The 21,369-nt window shown below is 40.1% G+C and overlaps 2 protein-coding genes across 3 annotated transcripts in view; one reads left to right on the forward strand and one right to left on the reverse strand.

Moving 5' to 3' along the window:
• Positions 1-7,253, forward strand: part of KIAA2026 (KIAA2026 ortholog) — a 78,196-nt gene extending 70,943 nt beyond the window's left edge. The window contains exons 7-8 of one of the 2 annotated variants that reach the window (XM_004591869.3): positions 1,603-1,790; positions 2,904-7,253. In XM_004591869.3, the coding sequence (XP_004591926.2) occupies positions 1,603-1,790; positions 2,904-6,481 (3,766 nt within the window). In that variant the 3' untranslated portion in view covers positions 6,482-7,253. The remainder of the gene's footprint in view (positions 1-1,602; positions 1,791-2,903) is intronic. The other variant, XM_058657416.1, reaches the window with a different exon arrangement.
• Positions 7,254-11,199: 3,946 nt separating this feature from the next.
• MLANA (melan-A) lies at positions 11,200-20,793 on the reverse strand. Its single transcript, XM_058657306.1, has 4 exons — positions 20,789-20,793; positions 19,460-19,556; positions 12,945-13,058; positions 11,200-11,476 (listed from the first exon to the last, which is right to left on the reverse strand). The coding sequence occupies exons 1-4, from the start codon at positions 20,791-20,793 to the stop codon at positions 11,408-11,410; spliced, it is 285 nt and encodes a 94-aa protein (XP_058513289.1). The 3' UTR covers positions 11,200-11,407.
• Positions 20,794-21,369: the final 576 nt, after the last annotated feature.

Here is a 21,369-nt window from a genome sequence, read left to right on the forward strand (position 1 = left end):
CATATTTGGGGAGTGAACCAGTGGGTGGGGAACAACCCTTTGTCTCTCTGCCTTTCAAATAAATAAAAAAAATCATATAAGCAGTCATCAGCTGAGAATGAAAGGAGTGTGGAAGGGAGAACTTCATAATGCTTCCATGTAGTAATTGTTTATCCTGTGGATGAATCAGAATTCATCCTACTGTGACTCTTTGCTTACTTGTTCTAGTCACAGCCCTCAGTTGTTTCATAAAACCCTTAAACAGTAATTCAAAATATAAATAAATGAGATTATTAACATTTGCTGAATGTGTGGCACACATACTATGTATACTTTTACTATCCCTTTTGTACAATAACTAAGCTAATTAATAACTTCAGTAAAAATGCTAAGACTTAAAAAAACTTTTAAAAAAATCCTAAGACTTAGAGGAATAACTTAAACTCCAGTGTGCACAAATAGGAATATATAGCAAAAAGAACCTAAATTAGATCATATATCAGATTTTTTAAAAAGATTTTATTTATTTGTTCGAAAGGTATTACTTCAGAGAGAGAAAATCTGTATTGGCCACAACTGGGGCTGTTCGAAAGTCAGAAGGCAGGAGCTTCTCTCAGGTCTCCCACATGGGTGGCAGGGCCCAGGCCTCTGCTGCTTTCCCAGGCACGTTATCAAGACCTAGGTCTGAAGTAGAGCAACTGGAACTCAGTCCAACACCCACATGCAAAACTTGCTTTGCCAATAGCAGCTTAACCCCTATGTCACAATGCTTGCCTCACAATTTGATTTTTTTTTTTTAGCAATAAAGAAATTAAGGATAAAAGTGAGGGTGCAGTAGGGAACCTGTTTGAAAACAAAAGGAATAATACAGAATTTCACAATGCCCTGTGATCACATGGAAATGTTTGTTTTCCATAGTTTTCAAAGATATTTTCCTATTACACCTTATGTGAAAGGATTCTGTCAAAATTGCAAAACTTTCAGCTTTATTTCCCTATGCTTAATAAATAGAAATATGTCTACTAAGAGACAAAGGTTTAGATATGATTACTCCCAGGATTAAATGATAGCTTTGTTTGTTACTCACTCTTTGTATAATAGTCACAATAATAGATACTGTTGCTTAGAATTTATTTACTTTTGTAAAACGACGTTTTCTGTATTGTAATCAATAATTTTAAATCTTAAATCTGTTTTCTTTCAGTATAGCTAGAGGGAAAAAAGTATCTTTCTCATTTAACATGTTTTAACAACCTTTAAAAGGCAAGTTGATTCTAGAATTTGCAGATGTTATCTTTTAGATTTCTTAAGTTTGCACCCTAGGTTATTTTCTCCTTGAGCAGTTATCACTAACAAGGTTCTTAGGCACAGGTAAGATTAAAATTTAACTTTTAGTGGTTCAATTGAAAATATTTGAATGTATAAAGTTAGTTTAACTTTCAATAGTTTAATATATATAAATGGTCTTCAAAGAGCTCATGGAAAAAAATATGTATCATGAGAAAACTGTCCATGGATTTCAAGATGCTTTTGTACCAAGGTAAATTTCGCATTTGTGTTTTACAGTGACCATTTTGAAGTACCCTCATGTGTATTATTTGTTATATTGGTATTTTGTTCCAGGAGCCGCCTGAAGAAAGACTATGATGATTTCAGGAGACAACCTGATCATGATAAATTTACTAGAGAACTATGGACTACTGAAGAAGGTGAAGGAGATCTTGGCAAAGAATCTCCTAAAGTAGAAGTCAGTAAGTCGGTCGACTCAACAGAACATCTAGATACCCTGGAGAAAGATCGCTTTGATTCAGGTAGGCATTAAATGGGCCTAGAGTGGTGGCCTAGTGGCTAAAGTCCTTGCTTTGCATGTGCTGGGATCCCATATGGGCATCGGTTTGTGTAAAAGCGGCTCCACTTCCCATCCAGCTCCCTGCTTGTGGCCTGGGAAAGCAGTTGAGGATGGCCCAAAGCCTTGAAACCCTGCATCCACACGGGAGACCTGGAAGAAGCACTTGGCTCCTGGCTCCTGGCTCCTGGCTTTGAATTGGCTCAGCTCCAGCCATTGCAGCTGCTTGGGGAGTGAGCCAGCAGATGGAGGATCTTCCTCTCTCTCTCTCCTTCTCTCTGTGTATCTGCTTTTCCAGGAAAATAAATCTTTAAAAAAAATTTTTTTTAATCAACAAATACTTAAACGCAAACAAAACTTTCTTGCAGAGGCAGAAGAGCAAAAGGTTACATAATCAGTGAAAGTGTATTGAATGGGGAAATCTGACCTGTTCGCAGGGTTACATTTCTAGGAGTTTCTGGAGCCTACACGCATGTCATTGTTCATTACAGACCATACATTATTGCTGTAGTTCCTTTGAAATAGATTAATTCTGTTCTTTATATTGCTACTATTTTTGAAACATTATTTCTGAAGTTTGCAATATTATGAAGATTTTTGTATGAGTAATGACCAAGTTTCATTATGTTAAAAGACCAGCGTGAGTACATCATTCTAGTAAGGACAGGAAGCTGAATTACATTACCCATAAATTATTCCAACTCATCACATTATGCTCTACAAAATCCTAGTTTCTTGATTCCTTAGCAATATAAAAAGTTAGAAAAAAGTATGGTTAGAAATGTATTTGCTTGTTTTTCTTTGGTCAGTTGGAAAACAGTTAACTTTACCCTCCCAGTTCAGGCTAGATATGAGCATAACTTCTTTCGCTTTTATTGTAAAGTTAAACATCAGAAAAAAACTGGATTATTTCTTACACATGTGAGCTTCATCAGTGGGGCTGAGACTTGGGAATCACCCTAAAGTAGATTTGTTAGTGAACTCCTAGCTCAAAAATTGACCTTATTTTTTTATATTTGGTATTATTACCATGTAGCTCTATTTTATAGAAATAAATGTTTGTTTTTATAATTTTCAGATGATATGAAATTGTCAGAAATAGATCTTCCTGTTGCAAGAAGCAAGCTGTTAAAAAAGGAATTGCCTTCTAAAGATGTACCGAAGACACTGCCTAAAACACTGAAACGACAGTCCAGGCAGAGTAGTCATCTGGATGACAGCACAAAACAGCTTTCCCCAAGGAAGAAGGCAAAGCTAAGCACAAGTGAACCAACAGTTGAAACTTCAGAGGATGAAATGCAGATTGACTGCTTAAACGAGTCGAAGCATACAGAGCCTCCGTGTTCAGAGTCCTTTGCTTCAGTGGATTCAGTACCCACGTCTGCTCTTCAGAAAGGGACCAAACCCATTCAGGCCTTGCTTGCAAAGAATACTGGGAACAAAGTGACCTTAACCAGTCAGCTGCCCTCTTCCACAGGTAAAAGTGCTCCTGGCATGGAAAGGCCAGGTGTAGCCCCTGCAGAAGCAAGCCCCATCAAGCCAGCATTGACCTGCCACTCCAGTACAAAAGGTCCTTTACAGATGGTGTACAAAATGCCCTGTGGCCAGTGGTTGCCAGTAGATCTTCAGAACAGTTCTGTGAAGATTCAGATGCAACCCACGGTGGATCCTAAAACAGGAGAAAAAATCACGCAGCAGGTTATTATCCTGCCTAAGAATTTTGTGATTCAGCACAAGGACGGAAAAGCAGTGGCAAAAGAGATAGCGCCGCCTCAACAGAAAGGTGCAGAACAGCATGGGTTGTCTGTCCCGCAGACAACAAATGTAAGCTCTTCAGTTCTCGTCAACTCAACAGAAACTGTTCCTTCCCAACTACCTAATACAGTTTTCAACAAGACAGTTACACCTTTAACACATGTAAGTAGTGCTAGACCACAACCTTTGTCACCTGTAACCTCTGTAAATAATTTATTAACTCCATCAGTTAAGAATACCCAGAGTGAGGCAGCCACATTGCCCCAGCCCATCGCTCCACCCACCATTTCCTCAACAGTGCAGCCTCTGTTATCAGCAGCAACACTAAGTGGATCTGTAAATCCTAGTAGTTCCCTCAACTGTTTTGCACAACAGACTGGTGATTCTTCCGAAGCAAAGCAAGAATTGAAAACTGTGTGTATAAGAGATTCACAGTCAATTCTTGTTAGGACACGGGGTGGGAACACTGGCGTTGTAAAAGTACAGACTAATCCAGATCAAAACTCACCCAGTAGTTTATCTTCAAGTTCAGTTTTCACTTTTGCTCCCCAACTTCAGGCATTTCTAGTGCCAAAATCAACAACTTCAACATCCTCTGCTTTTTCAGTAGCTGGAATGACTACTACATCTAATCTCCCACCTTTTAGCCAAACAACAACTTCTGTTTCCAATTCAGCTAGCTGCAATTCATCTGTGAGGAAAAGTCTCAAAGTTTCCAGCAGTAGTAATTTGAGCCATGTAATAGATAAAACTTCACAGATACCGTCTTCTCCCTTAAAGTCCTCTACTGTTTCAAGCACTCTACCACCATCAACAAATAATTCACTAAGTGTAATTAGCATATCAACAGGAAATTTTGGACAAGCCAGTACAAATGTTATCCACCCTCCAACTAAACCACAGCAGGTAGATTTTATCACCAAAAGTTACCCTGTTACAAGATCAGAAGCAATGGCAGAAACAAATGGAGACATGCTCAGTGGGACTCCAGTTCAGAAACTTATGCTGGTATCGGCTCCGTCTGTTCTTTCTTCTGGTAGTGGTACTGCCATTAATGTGACACCTGCACCAACATCTACAGGTATTTCAACCCAGAAACTAGTTTTTATTAATGCTCCAGTTCCCGGTGGCACTTCAACTCCAAATGTTGCTACAGATTCATTAAAACAAACCCTTCCTTCCACCCTGAATAAAACATATGTTAAGACTCCAGAGCAAGCCCAAATAGTACTAATTCCATCTACAGTGGGAACGCCAATTAAAATAAACCCATCACCAACTGTGTCTCAAATAAAAGATGTGAAAATTGGATTAAACATAGGTCAAGCAATTGTAAATACTTCAAGCAGTGTGCCAGCTATACCAGCAATTAATATATTGCAAAGTGTAACGCCAAAAGAAGACAAAAGTGGCAAGGACCATGTTTTGCCATTGTCTTCAAGTAGCAATTCAATTCCAATAAGCTCAAATTTTGTGAAGCGCAATATTACTCCTGTTAGTGAATCGGCCGTTTCTACAGCAAGATCAGTAAACATGTTTTCAGTAGCAGGAGCAAATGTATCTCTGGGCTCCCTTTCAGTGACCTCAACTTCTGCATCATTTGGGACACGACCTCCTATTTCAGTCAGTGGAAATGATACCTCTTCAAGAGTCATGCCTGTTCTGTCAAATAGACTTTGCCCTTCAAATTTCGGAAACACTGTGGCTATATCAACTGTGAAAACAGGGCATCTTGCATCGTCTGTTCTTATTTCATCTACACAACCAACAGTGTCTCCTAAATGTTTAACATCAGCTTTACAAATCCCTGTTACCATTGCCTTGCCTACACCTGTGACTGCGTCCCCTAAAATAATCAACACAGTTCCACATTCAACAACAGTACATGGAGCCACACGTTCTGTGTCTCTTTCCAAAAGACAGTCACGGACTAATCTCCAGTTTCAGTCACCAGGGACTTCAACTACAGTGCCAACGAATGTAAACACAAACAAACCTCAAACTGAATTGTCATCCCTTTCACAAAGCCCAAGTAAAGTAATTAATGTTTCCAATTTGGCTTCCCCACCAAACCAGCCAGTGTCCCCAGCTATCGTCAAGTCAAGCCCCAGTCAGAGTTCTGCTCCAAGTAGTTCTGTCATTCACACTGCTACAGCACCACCAAATGTGCCTAGTTTGGTAGGGGCTCACATCAGTAGTGAACCTTGTATTCAGCAAAAAATAATCATCAACACCAATACACCTTTGGCACCTGGTACTCAAATCATGATTAATGGAACCCGGTTTATTGTCCCACCACAAGGTCTTGGAGTTGGCAGTCACATTCTTCTTATATCTACAAATGCAAAATATGGACCTCCTTTAGTGCTCAACAGTGGCCAAGGTGTTCAGCCTGTGCAAGTGGATAACCCTGCCCTGAAGATCACACTACCATCAAATAATTTAAGCGAGCAACCTGTAAAACATCCTCTGAGGAGCTCTACAAAAATTGTAAACTCTTTTGGAAATACAACTTCTCTCCCCACAGTACACACAACACCGCAGATTGTAAACACAACTACTAAACTTTCTGTTCCACCTCCTGCAACAACAGTATCATTGACTTCGGTAATTAAATCTTCTCCAACTACAATTTTGGCTAAGACATCTTTGGTACCTGCCATTTCCTCCAATACTCCACTGCCAAATAATACTTCAGTGTTTCATTTGGACACATCTGTCAAAAAATTACTGGTTAGCCCAGAAGGAGCCATTTTAAATACCATAAATACTCCAGCATCTAAGGTTTCTTCACTCTCTTCTTCTCTTTCTCAAATTGTGTCTGCCACTCGAAATCCTGCATCTGTCTTCCCTGCCTTTCAGTCACCTGGTTTAGAGAAGCCTGATACAGCTGCATCTTGAATTTAGGTTGAACGAGCCAGTTTTTTAAAAAATGGGGCATTGTTTTGAATCCCATACAAATTAAACTGTTTATTATATTGTTGAAAACATACTATACATTGTGTGTGTGTGCGTGTGTGTGTGTGTGTGTGTGTTTTGATGTATCTTTGTTAGCTTGTGTAACAAGGCTTTGGTTTCTTAGGCAGGGCCAAATCTGTTCCATTTCACTTGTTGATATGAAGATATTTTCAATGGTTCTTTGTTTAAAGTACAGGGTCAGGATTTACCTGCCTGTATAAATATTTTGAACAATGTCAAGTTTGACTAATTTAGAGTAAGCTAGTCTTTTGCACACTGACATTGACTTTTTTTTTCTTGAATTTGGATTATTGCAGCATATCTACAATATGGTATTCTGTGTCATGAGTGAAATTTATTTTTTTCTGTAAAAAAGGTATATATATATATTTATGCATTGTGAAAAATGCAGTACATGGTGTAAAATTGTACATATTCCTAAATCCCTAACAACCTGTACTAAGAACTATGTACAAAGAACTATGCTGTCTTATTTATGTTTTGTTTACATAATGTATAGTTTTTTAAGTATTTTAGTAATTTTGGACCAGTGAACTGTTAGCAACAATGCAGAAAAAAATCTGCATGTAATAAACTGAGTTGCATATTTGTTTGAAAACCATTTTTGAAGTGTAACCTCTTTCCTTGAAAGAATGTATGCAGTAAGTGAGGGCAGCCCTTTACGAAAAGAAAAGCCAAAAATTGCGTTGATAGCGTTGGTACAGGCATTGAGGTTTACACATTCTTTCACATATCAGTTTTGATTTTCAGAGTATTTTTGATAGGTTAAGTGACACATTCAAGGCTATCCAGGTAGTGAGTAGTAGAATTTTCTTTTTCTTTCTTCCTTCCTTCCTTCCTTCCTTCCTTCCTTCCTTCCTTCCTTCCTTCCTTCCTTCCTTCCTTCCTTCCTTTCTTTCTTTCTTTCTTTCTTTCTTTCTTTCTTTCTTTCTTTCTATTTACTTTATTGGAAAGGCAGATGTATAGAGAGGAGGAGAGACAGAGAGGAAGATCTTCTATCCGATGATTCACTCCCCAAGTGGCCGCAACGGCCAGTGCTGGGCCGATCCGAAGCCAGCAGCCAGGAGCCTCTTCTGGGTCTCCCACACGGGTGCAGGATCCCAAGGCTTTGGGCCGTCCTCCACTGCTCTCCCAGGCCACTAGCAGGGAGCTGTATGGGAAGTGGAGCTGCCGGGACTAGAACCGGCGCCCATATGGGTTTCTGGCGCATTCAAGGCGAGGACTTTAGCCGCTAGGCCGCGCTGGGCCCTAGAATTTTCATTATTCTGTATCTGTTAATAAAATGTAATTCTCAACTTTGTGTAATCCAACACCAAATTCTGCATCAACTGAAACAAGCAGTTATCTTTCAGACCAGTATGATCAGTCTCTGTTTATGTATCTCAAATATACTTGTGAAAATTTTAAATGTTTAAATTGAGATATCAGCTCACAGTAACTGATTTTCCAAAGTAATAGGTAAGAGCATGAATTATTTTGGTTAAATTAAGAGTACTTTTTTTGCAAATGCAGAGATACTATTCAAAATACAGTATAGGGCAGATATGACTTTGAAGTATTTCAGTATCTACCTCACTTAAATAAACTGTAAATCTTTAATCCCTTACATGATTTGTGATATCAAAACTAACTACTTAATCTTCTAAATCCAGAATCCTGGCTGTGTGCAATCTGCTAAACTTTTAGAATGCTGCCCCCACTAAACAGCTAACCAAGCTCTCCAGTCTGTTCCTACGTGCATCTCCAGCTGGGTGTCAGTTGCCCGTGCCCCTTGTTTGTTGTAGTCTGGTTTTCTTTGAATTTCTTTTTTTTCAAAGATGTATTTATTTTTATTGCAAAGTCAGATATACAGAGAGGAGGAGAGACAGGAAGAGCTTCCTTCCAATGGTTCACTCCCAAGTGACTGCAACGGCTGGTGCTGCGCCGATCCAAAGCCAGGAGCCAGGAACTTCTTGCAGGTCTCCTACATGGGTGCAGGGTCCCAAGGTTTTGGGCTGTCCTCGACTGCTTTCCCAGGCCACAAGCAGGGAGCTGGATGGGAATTGGAGCTGCTGGGATTAGAACCAGCACCCATATGGAATCCCAGCACGTTCAAGGTAAGGACTTCAGCTGCTAGGACACCATGCTGGGCCCTTTGAATTTCTATAAATCAAGAACACATCAGGGTCGTCCCTAATGCCCCCTTCTGTGTTGTGTATTTCCTATCGTACTTCAGCCAGCACCACATTATTGTAGACATTCATAGATTGCGGCAGATACATAGATTGAGAAGGACCTAGCACTCCTTTACAATTGTAATTATATCAAAGTGTCCAATGCCTGTTATCTTTCTTGAAGACCTTGTCAACCATCATCGTCACTTCAGCAACTAGCACAAAGGGGGGTGTGTGTGGAATGAAAAATTTATTCTAAATTAATATGGAAGGTGCCTGTTCACCAGACTAGAGACAGCCAGTCAGGAGGATAATATTAAATGGCCAGGCAGGTGGATGTGAAGACATTTAGCATCAGTTGAGAAGGGTAGAAATAATTTTATAAGGAATAACTCAATTTTCATAAAATTTTAAAATGTTTAGGTAGCAAAGAATATAATGAGCCAAGTTTTTCCTTTCATTGTATGAATTTAATACTAATAATGCTAATAGATTTAGTTGGGGATTTGTTTGTTTTGTATGCCAAAATTGAAGGAAATATGTTGTCTCTAGAACTTTGATTTTTAACTGCAGTGCTGATACAGATGGTCTTTATAAAAAATGAAAAGAGAGAAAACCTCTGAGTGTCCTCCAGTTGAATATTCAGTTGATTTGTCTGAACTTGAATCAGTCCTCCAGGTGACACAGGTGCCTGGGCTGTCACAATTTAATTGTCTGCCTTCCTTGGAGAGACAATCATCCAGGGGTTTCCCTAGATGCGGGCTTGTGCTCAAAGCTGTGTGTAGAACAGGTGCCACTTGGGAAAACCTGTCATTTTAACTCGACCAATTTTGTGTGCGAGGATTTTCTTCCCTAAACTTGGTAAACTTTCTCAGTCAGCTAAAATGCCAGCCAACTTTCTTGAATTCTCATGGAAGATGATCCAGTTAATGGAAGTGGTTCCTTCCAAGACTCTCGGGGCTTCTTTCTGTAGGAATCATAGTTCTGATGTTTACCACTTATGTGTTTATAGATTTGGGCAGATTCTTGTTGATTTCTAGGCAGTAAACTCCCTTGGCTTATTTTCTGAAAGTTTACTCGATAAGGTGTTGATTTTATTCAGGCAGTATTTGAAGTTGGAGCTCAAGTTTTTGAAACCCAAGTTTCAAACTGTTTTCAGGTTACAAGAATGCTTATTTAATTTGAGAACATTCATTTGAACTGTTGGTGATTCAGGAGACTTTCTTTTCAATCCATCAATGGGTTTCTTCAAAGTGACTTTTGATTGGTAATCTGGAGGTTCTCATTGTTTTTATTTTTATCTTTTTTCATTTTTAAAAAAATTTATTTTTATTGGAAAGGTATACAGAGAGGAAGAGAGACAGAGAAAAAGATCTTCCATCCAGTGATTCACTCCCCAAATGGCTGCAATGGCCAGAGCTGCGCCGATCTGAAGCCAGCAGCCAGGAGCTTCTTCTGGGTCTCCCACATGGGTGTAGGTTCCCGCGGCTTTGGGCTGTCCTCAACTGCTTTCCCAGGTCACAAGCAGGGAGCTGGATGGGAAGCAGGGCTGCTGGGATTAGAACTGCCCCCTATATGGGATCCCAGCACATGCAAGGCCAGGACTTCAGCTGGTAGGCTACTGCACCAGGCCCTCTTCACTTTCAACTTGCCATCAACTATGTCATCTCAAAAGAAGGCAGATACCCTTTCCAGTATGGTTTCATAGATTGGATGTGTGTGTGTGTGTGTATGTGTGCGCGCACGCATGCGTGCACACGTGGTGTTGCTATGCAAAAAAAAAAAAAAACAATTTAGACCTTCCAATCCTTTCAATTTCTTTCGTGTGTGTGCTTGTGAGAAGGATTTGGGAGTCCTAAGGGCTGAATTGCTATAGGAACATTTGAGGCAATACAGCAGCAACAGCCAAACTCTACAATAGCTTTTACATAAGTCCTTCCACGTCTTTATAGTTTAACAAAATTCTTGTCATGATAATATTGAGCCTTGAGGTGAAATGTAATTAAAATTGCATTATGAAGGTACTTCAAAAGGTTTAGGGGGAATGGAATTAAAAGATATTTTAGTCCAAAAGTTTTGAAATCTATGCATATTTTTTAAATAATACTTATTTCCCACAGACTTCTTGAAGACCCCCTCATATGTGTATTGTTTCGAGAGAAGGTCTTCACAGTATATTATTCTAGTATAGAATTTTATAACAGAAAGACATCGCTGATATCCTCTTGATGGGATATACAGGTTCCTCAGCTTTTTGTCTTCGGCCTGTAGAGGTGTCTTGTGTGAGCACTGCATAGCACAGACTCACCTGCAACATTTCTGAATACAGTTCATTCTGGTAAAAAGATTGCTTATTCAACAATCTTGGCAGCAACATTTTCCTTATTGGCCAAATTTTGATTAAGAGTTAGATGGCCATAAAACATCCAAGTCTGTTTCTCAAAAACGTAACAGTGTATTAGCATTATCATTGATACAGATGGTATTATTTGTTGCAATGTTTATTGACCGTGTTAACATAATTTCCTTACTTGATTAGTTCTGTTAGTTGCTTTAGTTAGAAATTTAGTATTGGCCAATGATTAGAAGTGTGGGTTGCTCTTACAGCATTCCAAAGCAAAAGATGTTTATAATTAACGTCAAGCAAAAGTATTAGGGAAATCATTTCAGCATTTTGCAGGTGCCTTGCTGGGTCTTAGGGTGAGTAAGGTGGTGGTGACTGTTCTGTAGAGGCTTTCTCATAGGCAGGTGGAGCGTTGGGAACCTGTGAGAATGAGAAAGAATACGAGCTTGGCAACAGTGACTGTGTTTTTGAAAAGGGGGTTACATAAAAGCTGCATATCATGTGCATACTTTTGCAAGCATTCATATCTGCTTTCCACTCAATACAGTAATTGTTAAGTTTCACAGATGTCTCTGTTGAATCTTTATTGAGACAAAGGAGAGAAAAATATGATCCAAACCTCAAAAGCTTGTTTAGCCCCTGAATTATCCATGTCCGAAGTCCCAAACCCTGACAGATGCATAAGTGCTGGTCAAAGATACCAATGAAACATTGCCTCTTTGCCACATGGATCCTTGCTGTTGTTTCCAAAAGGCGTGGTGATACTGTGAGTCTGCCAAGCCTTCGTCTGGTCCTTCTAATTCCAGGAGTACTTTCTCCATTTTCATGTTACAGAATGGCCCAGAGAAGTCAGGTCACTTGCCCATGGTCACACACAGCTAGTGAGTCACAAGCCAAGAATCAAATATGACAATGTGACTCAAGGCAGAACTCAACCACTATGCATCTGCACTTGCATTGTCCAGCAGAGATGTAACACAGACATTGGACCTGGCTAGTAAACTGCCAGTTGGGATATGCATATCTCACATACAGAGGGCCAGTGATTTGACCATCCAATGGCTGGCTGGGATTTATTGTCATATCAGAGTGCCTGAACTTCATGCTTGCCTCAGACCAACTTACTGCTAATAAAGACCCTAGGAACCAGAAACTTGATGGCACAAGTAACTAGGTTCCTCCCACTTGGATTGAATTCCTGGCTCCTGGCTTTGACCCCTGCCTATTGCAGCTGAACCAGCTAGTGGGAGGTGAACTAACAGGTAGGAATATGCTCAATGTCTTTATTTTTACCTCAAAAATTTTAAAGATTTTTAAAAAATGTCTAATAGCTGCTCCTAAAGACCAAAAAGAAATAAGTAAAATTAATAAAATATTTCACTCAGTATGTTGATATAATCTTATATAGAAAATTCATTAATGAAATATCTACCTTATTTCCCACATACTGTGTCTGCGAAATACAGTATTACTGTAGTACATCTTAATTTATGATACTGTAATTAAGGGCATGTGTCCAATGGTTACATAATGCATAAGCATAACTCTCCATGTAAAATGTAATTTAAGAACAAAATGATAATATATGCAGAGCCAAATTCTTCCGTTAGAACATAGAAGCTGGGTGTTCATTATTAACCCTGGAAAACTGGATGTGAGAGGACACGATTTAAGAAAATCTTTTGTTTGTTTTTAAAAATAGCATTTACTTCTTACTGCGGCAAAGTGTACATAACATAAAATTTGTTATGTAACCATTTTAAGTACATAATTCTGTAGCATTGACTACATTCATGTTATTCTTGCTTTTTAAGTGGAGATAATTGTGTTGAGTTGCATTTAAAGCCACCATACAAGAAAACTTCTAGAATGCAGGTTCTCAACCTACCAGAATTTCACAATTTTTCTCTTGAAAGACCAGGTTGCTGTCCTGACGTCCAGGCTGTTCGTGTGGGACCGTTCTTGTTACGGTCCTTTGAAGACCAACATGAAGGCTTTTGTCCTGAAATGTAAGTTCATAAATGTGAGTAGGTGGGAAGAAATAACAGTCCAGTAAGTGGGGAAAAAAGCCAATTTTTGTGAGTGGAAGTTTAATCTAGGTTGTTCCACTTGCTTACCGTGTGTCCTCAGGCTCGTCACTTTCTCTCTTAGTCCCAGGTTTTGCTTCTGTTTCAAGAAGATAAGCTCTCAAAGTTGTGGGGACTGATGGTGAAGAGCAGTGCCTGGCACCCATAGTTAGTGAGTGCTTTGAAGGGAAGGGGAACAGTACATCTACAACAAGAGCCTCTTGTAAGGACATCCTTCCAAAGCGAAGGGCGAATGCTTTCCCTCAGACATGGAGAGTATCCAGTGCTAGAAGACTTGTGTTGCAAGAAATATTAAGAGTAACTATTAGATGGAAAACATATAGGTCAGAAATGCCGATCTACATAAATGAACAAGTGAAGGTAAAAGAAACTTTGTTCATCTAACAGGCAATTTGTTCAAAAATGTAAGCATGCGCATCCTCTTGAGGGAACGGCAACAAGGATGTAAGGGAGAGGACAGAGGGTTGTCGTGATCGGCGACTCATTCAGGACAACTTGAAAGTGGGCTTGGTTTAGTGGTAAATCTACTTGTACAAACTCAAGAGAAAACTGCTTGCAACATTTATAAAAAAGAAACATAGTCAAAAGAGAAAATCAAAGCATAAAAAATGTTCAGTTAGAACCAGAAAAAGTGGAAACCAAATTTAGGAATTAAAAAATAACAAACGCACTAACAAATACAGTAAATACCAATCGATATATGCTCGTTGAACAGCAGTGATGATCAGAGTGGTTCACAAAACAGATTGAAAGACTATGTGTTGTCTACAAGAAAGTCCCTTTGGAAGACAAGTTTACAAATAAATGCAAGAGGAAGTGTGCAATGAACAAACTGCAAGGATTTCCCTTTTTTGCACCAAAACAAATACTATTTATAACTTACCTAAACAGGAACTAGTTCGAGAAAATCATAAAGGTATGACATTGGCTTGAGTAAAGTCCTTATCAGGGCAACATGAATTCTGCTAAATGTGAAGCAAAGTCAAAGTGAAATATATAGTAATGCTTGGCTGGAAAAATGGCAGTATCACTGAAGTTTATGAAAAGTTTAAAGGGATGGTACCACTTAAAAATCAATTTATGAATTACTAACATATTTGAAGAAGTGACCCAGCAGTGTTGAGGATGAAACCTACAAGAGCAGACCATCCACATGTATCCGCAAGGAAAAAAAAATTAGGGCTCTCTTTGATGCCCCAGTTGAGACAGGATCGATGATTAACAACAGAAATGATAGCCACCCCTACTGCCAGCTCAAGGGCTTCTATGATGCCAGCATTACCTGGATTCCAAACACAAAGGAGAGCCATCAAAATAAAAAAATTACAACATCTCTGATGAACATAAATGCAAAGGTTTTTAATGGAATATTTGCAAGTCTAGTCCAAGAACGTATCAAAGCGATCATTCACCATAACCATATGGGACTCCAGAGATTCAGGAATGGCTCATCATATGCAAATCGATAAATATGATACACCACATCAACAGAGGAAGGGTAAAAATCAAGTGATCATCTCAAAAAACGAAGCAGCATTCAGTAAAAGAAAACAATCATAAAATCTGAACCAATTAGGTATAGGAGGGACACACCTTAACATAAGGAAAGCTATGTATCAGAAACACATTGTTAATATCATATTGAATGAGGAAAAGGTGGAAGCATTTTCTAAATCTAAAGCTGCCCACTTGCACCACTCATTCAGTCTATTGCTGTAATTTTAGGCCAGAGCCTCCAGAGAATATAAATAAAAAGTATTACAGAGAGAATAGGAAGAAGTAAAATTCTGTTTGCAGACTACATGATTCTATATAGAGAGGAACCTAAAGATTTCATTAAGAGACTATTTAAACTGATTAATTCCATAAAAGTTGCAGAATATAAAGTCAGCATTGCAAAAAAAAAAAATCCATAGCATTTTATGCACTAATAATGAGCACATTGATAAAGAAATTATAAGAACAATCACAATTACTACAAGAATATTACATGGGAATACATTTTTTAAAATTTATTTATTTTTATTGGAGGGCAGATATACAAAGGAGAGGCAGAGAGAAAGAACCCGTCTGCTGATTCACTCCCCAAGTGGCTGCAATGGCCAGAGCTGAGCCAGGAGCTGCTTCCAGATCTCACATCCGGGTGCAGGGTCCCAAAGCTTTGGGCCGTCCTCTACTGCTTTCCCAGGCCACAAGCAGGAAGCGAGAAGGGAAGTGGAGCAGCTGGGATACTAACTGGCACCCATATGGGATCCTGGCATATGCAACACAAGGATTTAGCCACTAGTCTATCACACTGGGCCCATGGGAATAAATTTTGAACAGTACAAATTACAGACAAAAGAATTTGAAAAAAACTGCAAAAAGTGGTGAACTTCCCATGTTAATGGACTATAAGAAATTCTATTATGTAAATGTCCTAGTTGCCTAAAGTAGTTTATAGATTCAGTGCAATCTTCATCAAGATACCATTCTTCACAGAACTTAAAAAAAATCCTCCCATTCATATGGAAATAGAAGAGACCTGAATAACCTTGAACAAATCAAAGTTAGACGCATCACAATATCAAATCCCAAGACATATTTCCAGGTCATTTGTAACCAAAATACCATGATACTGGTGTGTAACTGGACATTATAACACATTAACCAAAGGAACCAGCGTAAAGATTTCAGAAGTCATTGCGCGCGTCTGCAGGCAACTGGTGTCAAAACCTTAGACTGGACGGAGGACAACCTCTTCAAAAAATGGTGCTGGAAAATTAAATATCAAATAAAAAATATGGAAGATTTGACCCCTACTCCCCACCTTACACAAGTCAGCTGAAAATGGAGCAGAGATCTAAATGTAAGATAGGAAACTACTAGAAGATGTGAAACACTACAAAACAGTGCTCTAGAATTTTTTTTTTTTTTGATAAGACTCAGAAACATGCAACTTAAGCAGAAATAGACAAATGGGATTCTATCAAACTAAGAACCTTCTGCATGGCAAAAGAATCAACAGAATGGGGAAGAGAGCTGACAGGATGGAAGAAAGTGCTTACAAATAACGCACTTGACGAAGGATCAAAATCTACAGTACATGCAAAGCACTCACAAACTGCAACAACAAAAGAGCAGCCAGCATGTGGTACAGTGAGTTATGCTGCTGTCTGCAGTACCGACATCCCCTCTGAGTTCTAGCTGGACTCCCCACTGCTCCACTTCCAATCCAAAGCAGATGGAAGATTCTCTCCCTCTTTCTCACTGCTTTTCTGTGCATTTTAAATAAGTAAGCATTTATTTAATTTTTTTAAAGAAATAAGCAAAATATCTGAACAGACATTTGTTAAGAGGAACACATAAATGGTAAAGGAATACATGAAAAATACTCAGTATCATTAGCCATTGGAAAATAAGAATCAAAACCAAAAAGTGGGATTTCACTCCAGTTAGAGTGACTGTCAAAAACAAAACGTTAGGATACAGTGCAAAGAGAACTTCTGTATATTGTTGATTGGAATGTAAATAAGTGCAACCATTATGAAGAACAGTATGGAAGTTTCTCAAAAAGCTAAAAATAGGTCTGGTATACAATTCATTATTCTCACTTCTAAGTATGTATCTAAATCAATTGAAATCTGCATAAGCGATACCTGTACTCACTCCACATCTCATAAAGATATGGAATCACTCCAGCTGCCCGTCAGTGCATGAATGGAAAAGAAAATATGGTATATATATGAATGAAATATTATTTGGTCAAAAACTATGCAATTCTAATATTTACAGCAATATACATGTAGGAGATTAAGTGAAATACGCCAGACAAAAATACAAATACTGTGTGTTCTCTCTCATATGCAAGTTTTGAAAAAAATTAGTCCATCTGAAGTTAGAATAATGATCATGAGAGGTTGGAAAATGGAGAAGGAAGAAAGAGAAGAATGGCATAGCACATGCTGAAGTAACAGGTTCTAACATTTCATAGCACGATGAAGCTACTGTGAGATCACATACCGCACAAAAGAAGCCGCAGAAGGAGCTAATACGCTCCGAACAAAAGATGAGGAAATGGAAAAACTAGTTAATGTCTGGTTAGTTTACATGATATGGATGTGTTGAAATATTTTACTACTCCATAAAAATTAGTACACATTAATTGAATTCTCTACACAAATGAAAAAGAAAGATTTAAAAAAAAAATCAGTGACCTAATTGTCCACTTTAGGACACTAGGAAAGAAGGGCAAAATAAGCCCAAAGAAAGTGGGGTGAAGATAAAAACTAAATTTAAAAAATGAATGAAACTAAAAACAAGGGAAAAAAAAGTAGCATGATGAAAAGCTGGCTCTTAGGAAAATTGAACAATGAGGCTAATTACCCAGGCAAATTAAGAAAACAAAAAATAAGACACAAAGCTACCAATATCAGAAATGAAAGCAGGGGCACCACTTCACACACCACGGGCACTGAAGTGGTTCCGCGAATAGCTCCCTGCCTATACACTTGAAACCTGGATGAGAGGGCCAGCTGAAAGACATGAGCTGCCAAAATTCACACAAGAAGAAACAGATCATCTAAGTAGACTTGTGTCTATCATAAAAAAATAAGTCAATAATTTATGGCTTTTTAAAACAAAGTACCAGTGCCAGGTGGGTTAACTGACAGATTCTACTAAATGCTGAAGGAAGAAATTGCGATAATTCTGTCGTTTAACTTGCACATAATAGAAAGAGGGGAGACTGCCTAAATTATGCTGTGAGGGCAGCATTATCCTAACACCAAAACCAAAGACATTAAAAGAAAGGTTTGATGAATCTCTCTCACAAAGGTAGCTGCAGAAAACGTCTCTCCCCTCCTAACCTTCTGTGAACTCCGGAGAGTCATCACAGACAGAATCTCCTGCCCAGCTTCCTAAGCCAATGCTTTCCTCTAAGATGGATTTGCAGTTGTGTACACTCAGCAACCTCCCCTGCTTTCCCGTAAATGTCAGCGCACTGCAGAGCCTGGTCAGTGGGTGTGGCAGCCCACAAGCTCTCTTGCCGGCTCTTCTGGCAAGAGACATGAGATCGCCCGCCCTTCCTGGCAGGGAAGAAAAGAATTCAGAGTTGCAGTTCTCCTTTTGCCGTTTTCAACAGACTCTTCTACTGCCACCCCCAGATGGAGTGCTTGCTCAACGTGGAATAGGACTTCACATCTTTTGGGAAAAGCCTTTCCCCCCACCGCCCCTCACCTTTCATTAACCTGGAGTGCTTTCAGGTCAGTAATGAGAACAACAGAGAATTGCAATGTTCTTTCCTTCTGTTGCTCACTAGAGAGGTTGGTTTGTATGCTCCTGTGCTTAAGTGCTTCTTGGCTTTGAAGTAGAGTTACTGAAACCTGTTGTTATAGTTTGTGGACTAAACTGAAGCTTCCCACTCATGGGAGATCCTGAAGCCAGAAGACCGGATTGCCGTTGGGTTAGCTTCCTGCTGATGTGGGTAAAGGAAGAACGTTCAACAACCACACGGACCCCCCCTTAGGAGGAGAGACTGTGAGCAGGATGGGTGCTTGACGCAGTGGTGAAGGCTCTGCCTGGGACCCCCACATTCCTTAGAGGGGTGCCTGCTCAAGTCCCAGCTCCTCTGCTTTGAATCCAGCTTCCTGAAAATGTGTGCTCTGCAGGGCAGTGACAGCTCAAGTGCCTGGGTTCCTGCACCCCATGCAGGAGGCCTGGATGGAGTCTGGATCCAGCCCTGGCTGTTGTGAACAAATGCAATGAACCAGTGGATAGAATCTTTCTTTCTCTCCTCTCCCCTTTGTATCTTCCCTTAAAAATAATTAAGTAAAAGTATAAACCAAATAATTTATACTGCTGATAGGATTGTTTTCTCATTGCACCCATTTCTAGGGGAGTGTTGGATACCCTGGGCTGTATAGTTTAAGCACAAGAACTTGGAATTCCCAGGTAATCTGAGCGGGAAGGGGTGAAAAGACAAGGCAGGAGTAGGCACTAAGTGGATAACAGAACTAGCAAGAATTTTCCAAAAGATTGGTAAGGTCCGAGGTGTCTGCTATTTCTGCTATTTGCTGTGCAAGGAACCCCAGACCATCAGTGCTCAGCCACACACAACAGTCAGGTGGGTTCTCAAGGTTGCTGTGAGGAGAACCAATGAGACAAGGAGAGTTCCTCCTTAAGTTTCATCCCTGGCAGAGAGGTAGAGGAAGAGCTACAAGGAGTACGGAGAAGTGAAAGCTGCATCCTTAATAGGAATCAGAGCTAGAGATGGTGGTGAGCACTGTATCCCAATCTCTGGAAATTCAGAAAGCTTCTGGCAGTGGGAACTACCAACCGTCAAGGTTCTGTATCCATTTCTTCTTCTGCAATACCAGCAGCCAACGAGCAGTAAAACTCCCAGGATCACCGTCAGTATGCCAATTCCCACGGCCCTGGTCCAAGAGACAGATAAAGCTGAGTTGGCGGTTGGGATGAAACAGTCATTCCTCTCTCTGTGGGAACCTTGCTGGCCCAGAGCCCCCAAGTCATCCCCTACCCTCCAGCTCCCATTAGGTAGAGACAAATTCTTGTCTAGAAGCCTCTCAGTAAGCAATATGTTAAAAAAAAAAAAAAATAGAATCCTCTCAGGTGTGTACCCACAGGAGTACTGCTGACTGACCTTGCCAGGCACCCAGGTCCAGCCACAGGAATTGCCATATAACCTGATCTTTGTGTGGATAGAATATTTACTGAGCCTACAATATCCTTTCTCCTAATTAGTTGGTTGTTAAAAAAAAAAAAGTATTTTCCCCAATTCAGTTCACCCAAAAGGAAATGGAAATTAACATTGACTGAACTTGTGCTAGCAGCCAGGTGCTGTGCTGAATATTCTGCATGCATTAGCATCCTTAATTCTCACAGCAATCCTATAAACTGAGCAGCATCTATGCCCCCATCTCACAGATGCAGGAGTTCTGTTTCTTGCCGACAGTCACACAGAGCTAACTCAAGACAGAGCTAGGATTAGAACCTTAGTCCATTTCCGTTATCTCTGTAGTTTGCCCCAGGCCCCCCCTCACCCATTGCTCTCTGGAGAGAAGTGTTTGAACTGAACCTAGAGAGGGAAAGCCGTAGCACCACTTACTGAGAAGGACCTGGTGTTAAGCAGCAAATGTCAGCATGGAGATCCCAATCAGCCTCCTGGGGCCTGTGATCTGTGGTGTTGTGAGTTAAGTAGCAATTGTCTCCCCAAAACTCATGCAAATGTTTAAAACACCAAATGTTACTGTTAGAAATTAAGGATGGGAGCTTGATCAGAATCTGAGATGTCGCTGGGGACAAGCCCTCACAGGGTGGTTGTCACACGAGGGTTGGTCAGATTTAAGTTCTGCCGAGCTGGTCTCTGATTCCTGACTTTTTCATGCGATCATTCCTCCACACTGCCACGACCAGCCCTCAGGATGCCAGACTTCTGGGACTACCCAGTTCTGAACTGTAACCTCTGGACTGTAAGCTGAAACAAACCTCTTCTTTTCCACAAAGCTCCTCCTTTGTGTTTTAGTTAACAAAGTGGACCATCCTGCTTGGGAAGTGGCACAGTTGCCATAAAGTTCCTGGAAATACATCCTGGGGACCATGTACCCACTCCATAACTTTGTTAGTTACTACCTGCCTGATCTCCCACGTCATGGCATGATCAAAGTTGAGAGTTCCACTTCTGTTGCCTGTACTAGCTTGGTGACTTAGAGGTAACCACTACAGCTACAGGGGAAGCAAGGTTGAGCTGAGCCTTCGCGGAGAGAATTTTGTTTAGTACCATCCAGTAGACTGCCTCCATGTTGGGGCTGCCAGGATTAGAAACAGCGCCCATATGGGATCCTGGCACGTTCAAGGCGAGGACTTTAACCACTACGCTATCACGCCTGGCCCTAAGTATGCTTTTTTAAATATGTATTATTTATTTAAAATTTAAAGTTTTAAAGGCAGGGCCCGATGCAGTCACCTAGTGGTTAAAGTCCTTGCCTCACACATGTCGGGATCCCATATGTTCACCTGTTCATGTCTCAGCTGCTCCACTTCCCACTCTACTCCCTGCTTGTGGCCTGGGAAAGCAGTCAAAAACATCCCAAAGCCTTGGGATCCTGCACCTGTGTAGCAGACCCGGAAGAAGCTCCTGGCTCCTGACTTCAGATCGACTCATCTCCGGCCATTGCAGCCACTTGGGGAGTGAATCATTGGACAGAAAATCTTTGTCTCTGTCTCTCC

Source organism: Ochotona princeps, chromosome 31 (assembly GCF_030435755.1).
Source record: "Ochotona princeps isolate mOchPri1 chromosome 31, mOchPri1.hap1, whole genome shotgun sequence".
Lineage (NCBI taxonomy): Eukaryota > Metazoa > Chordata > Mammalia > Lagomorpha > Ochotonidae > Ochotona > Ochotona princeps.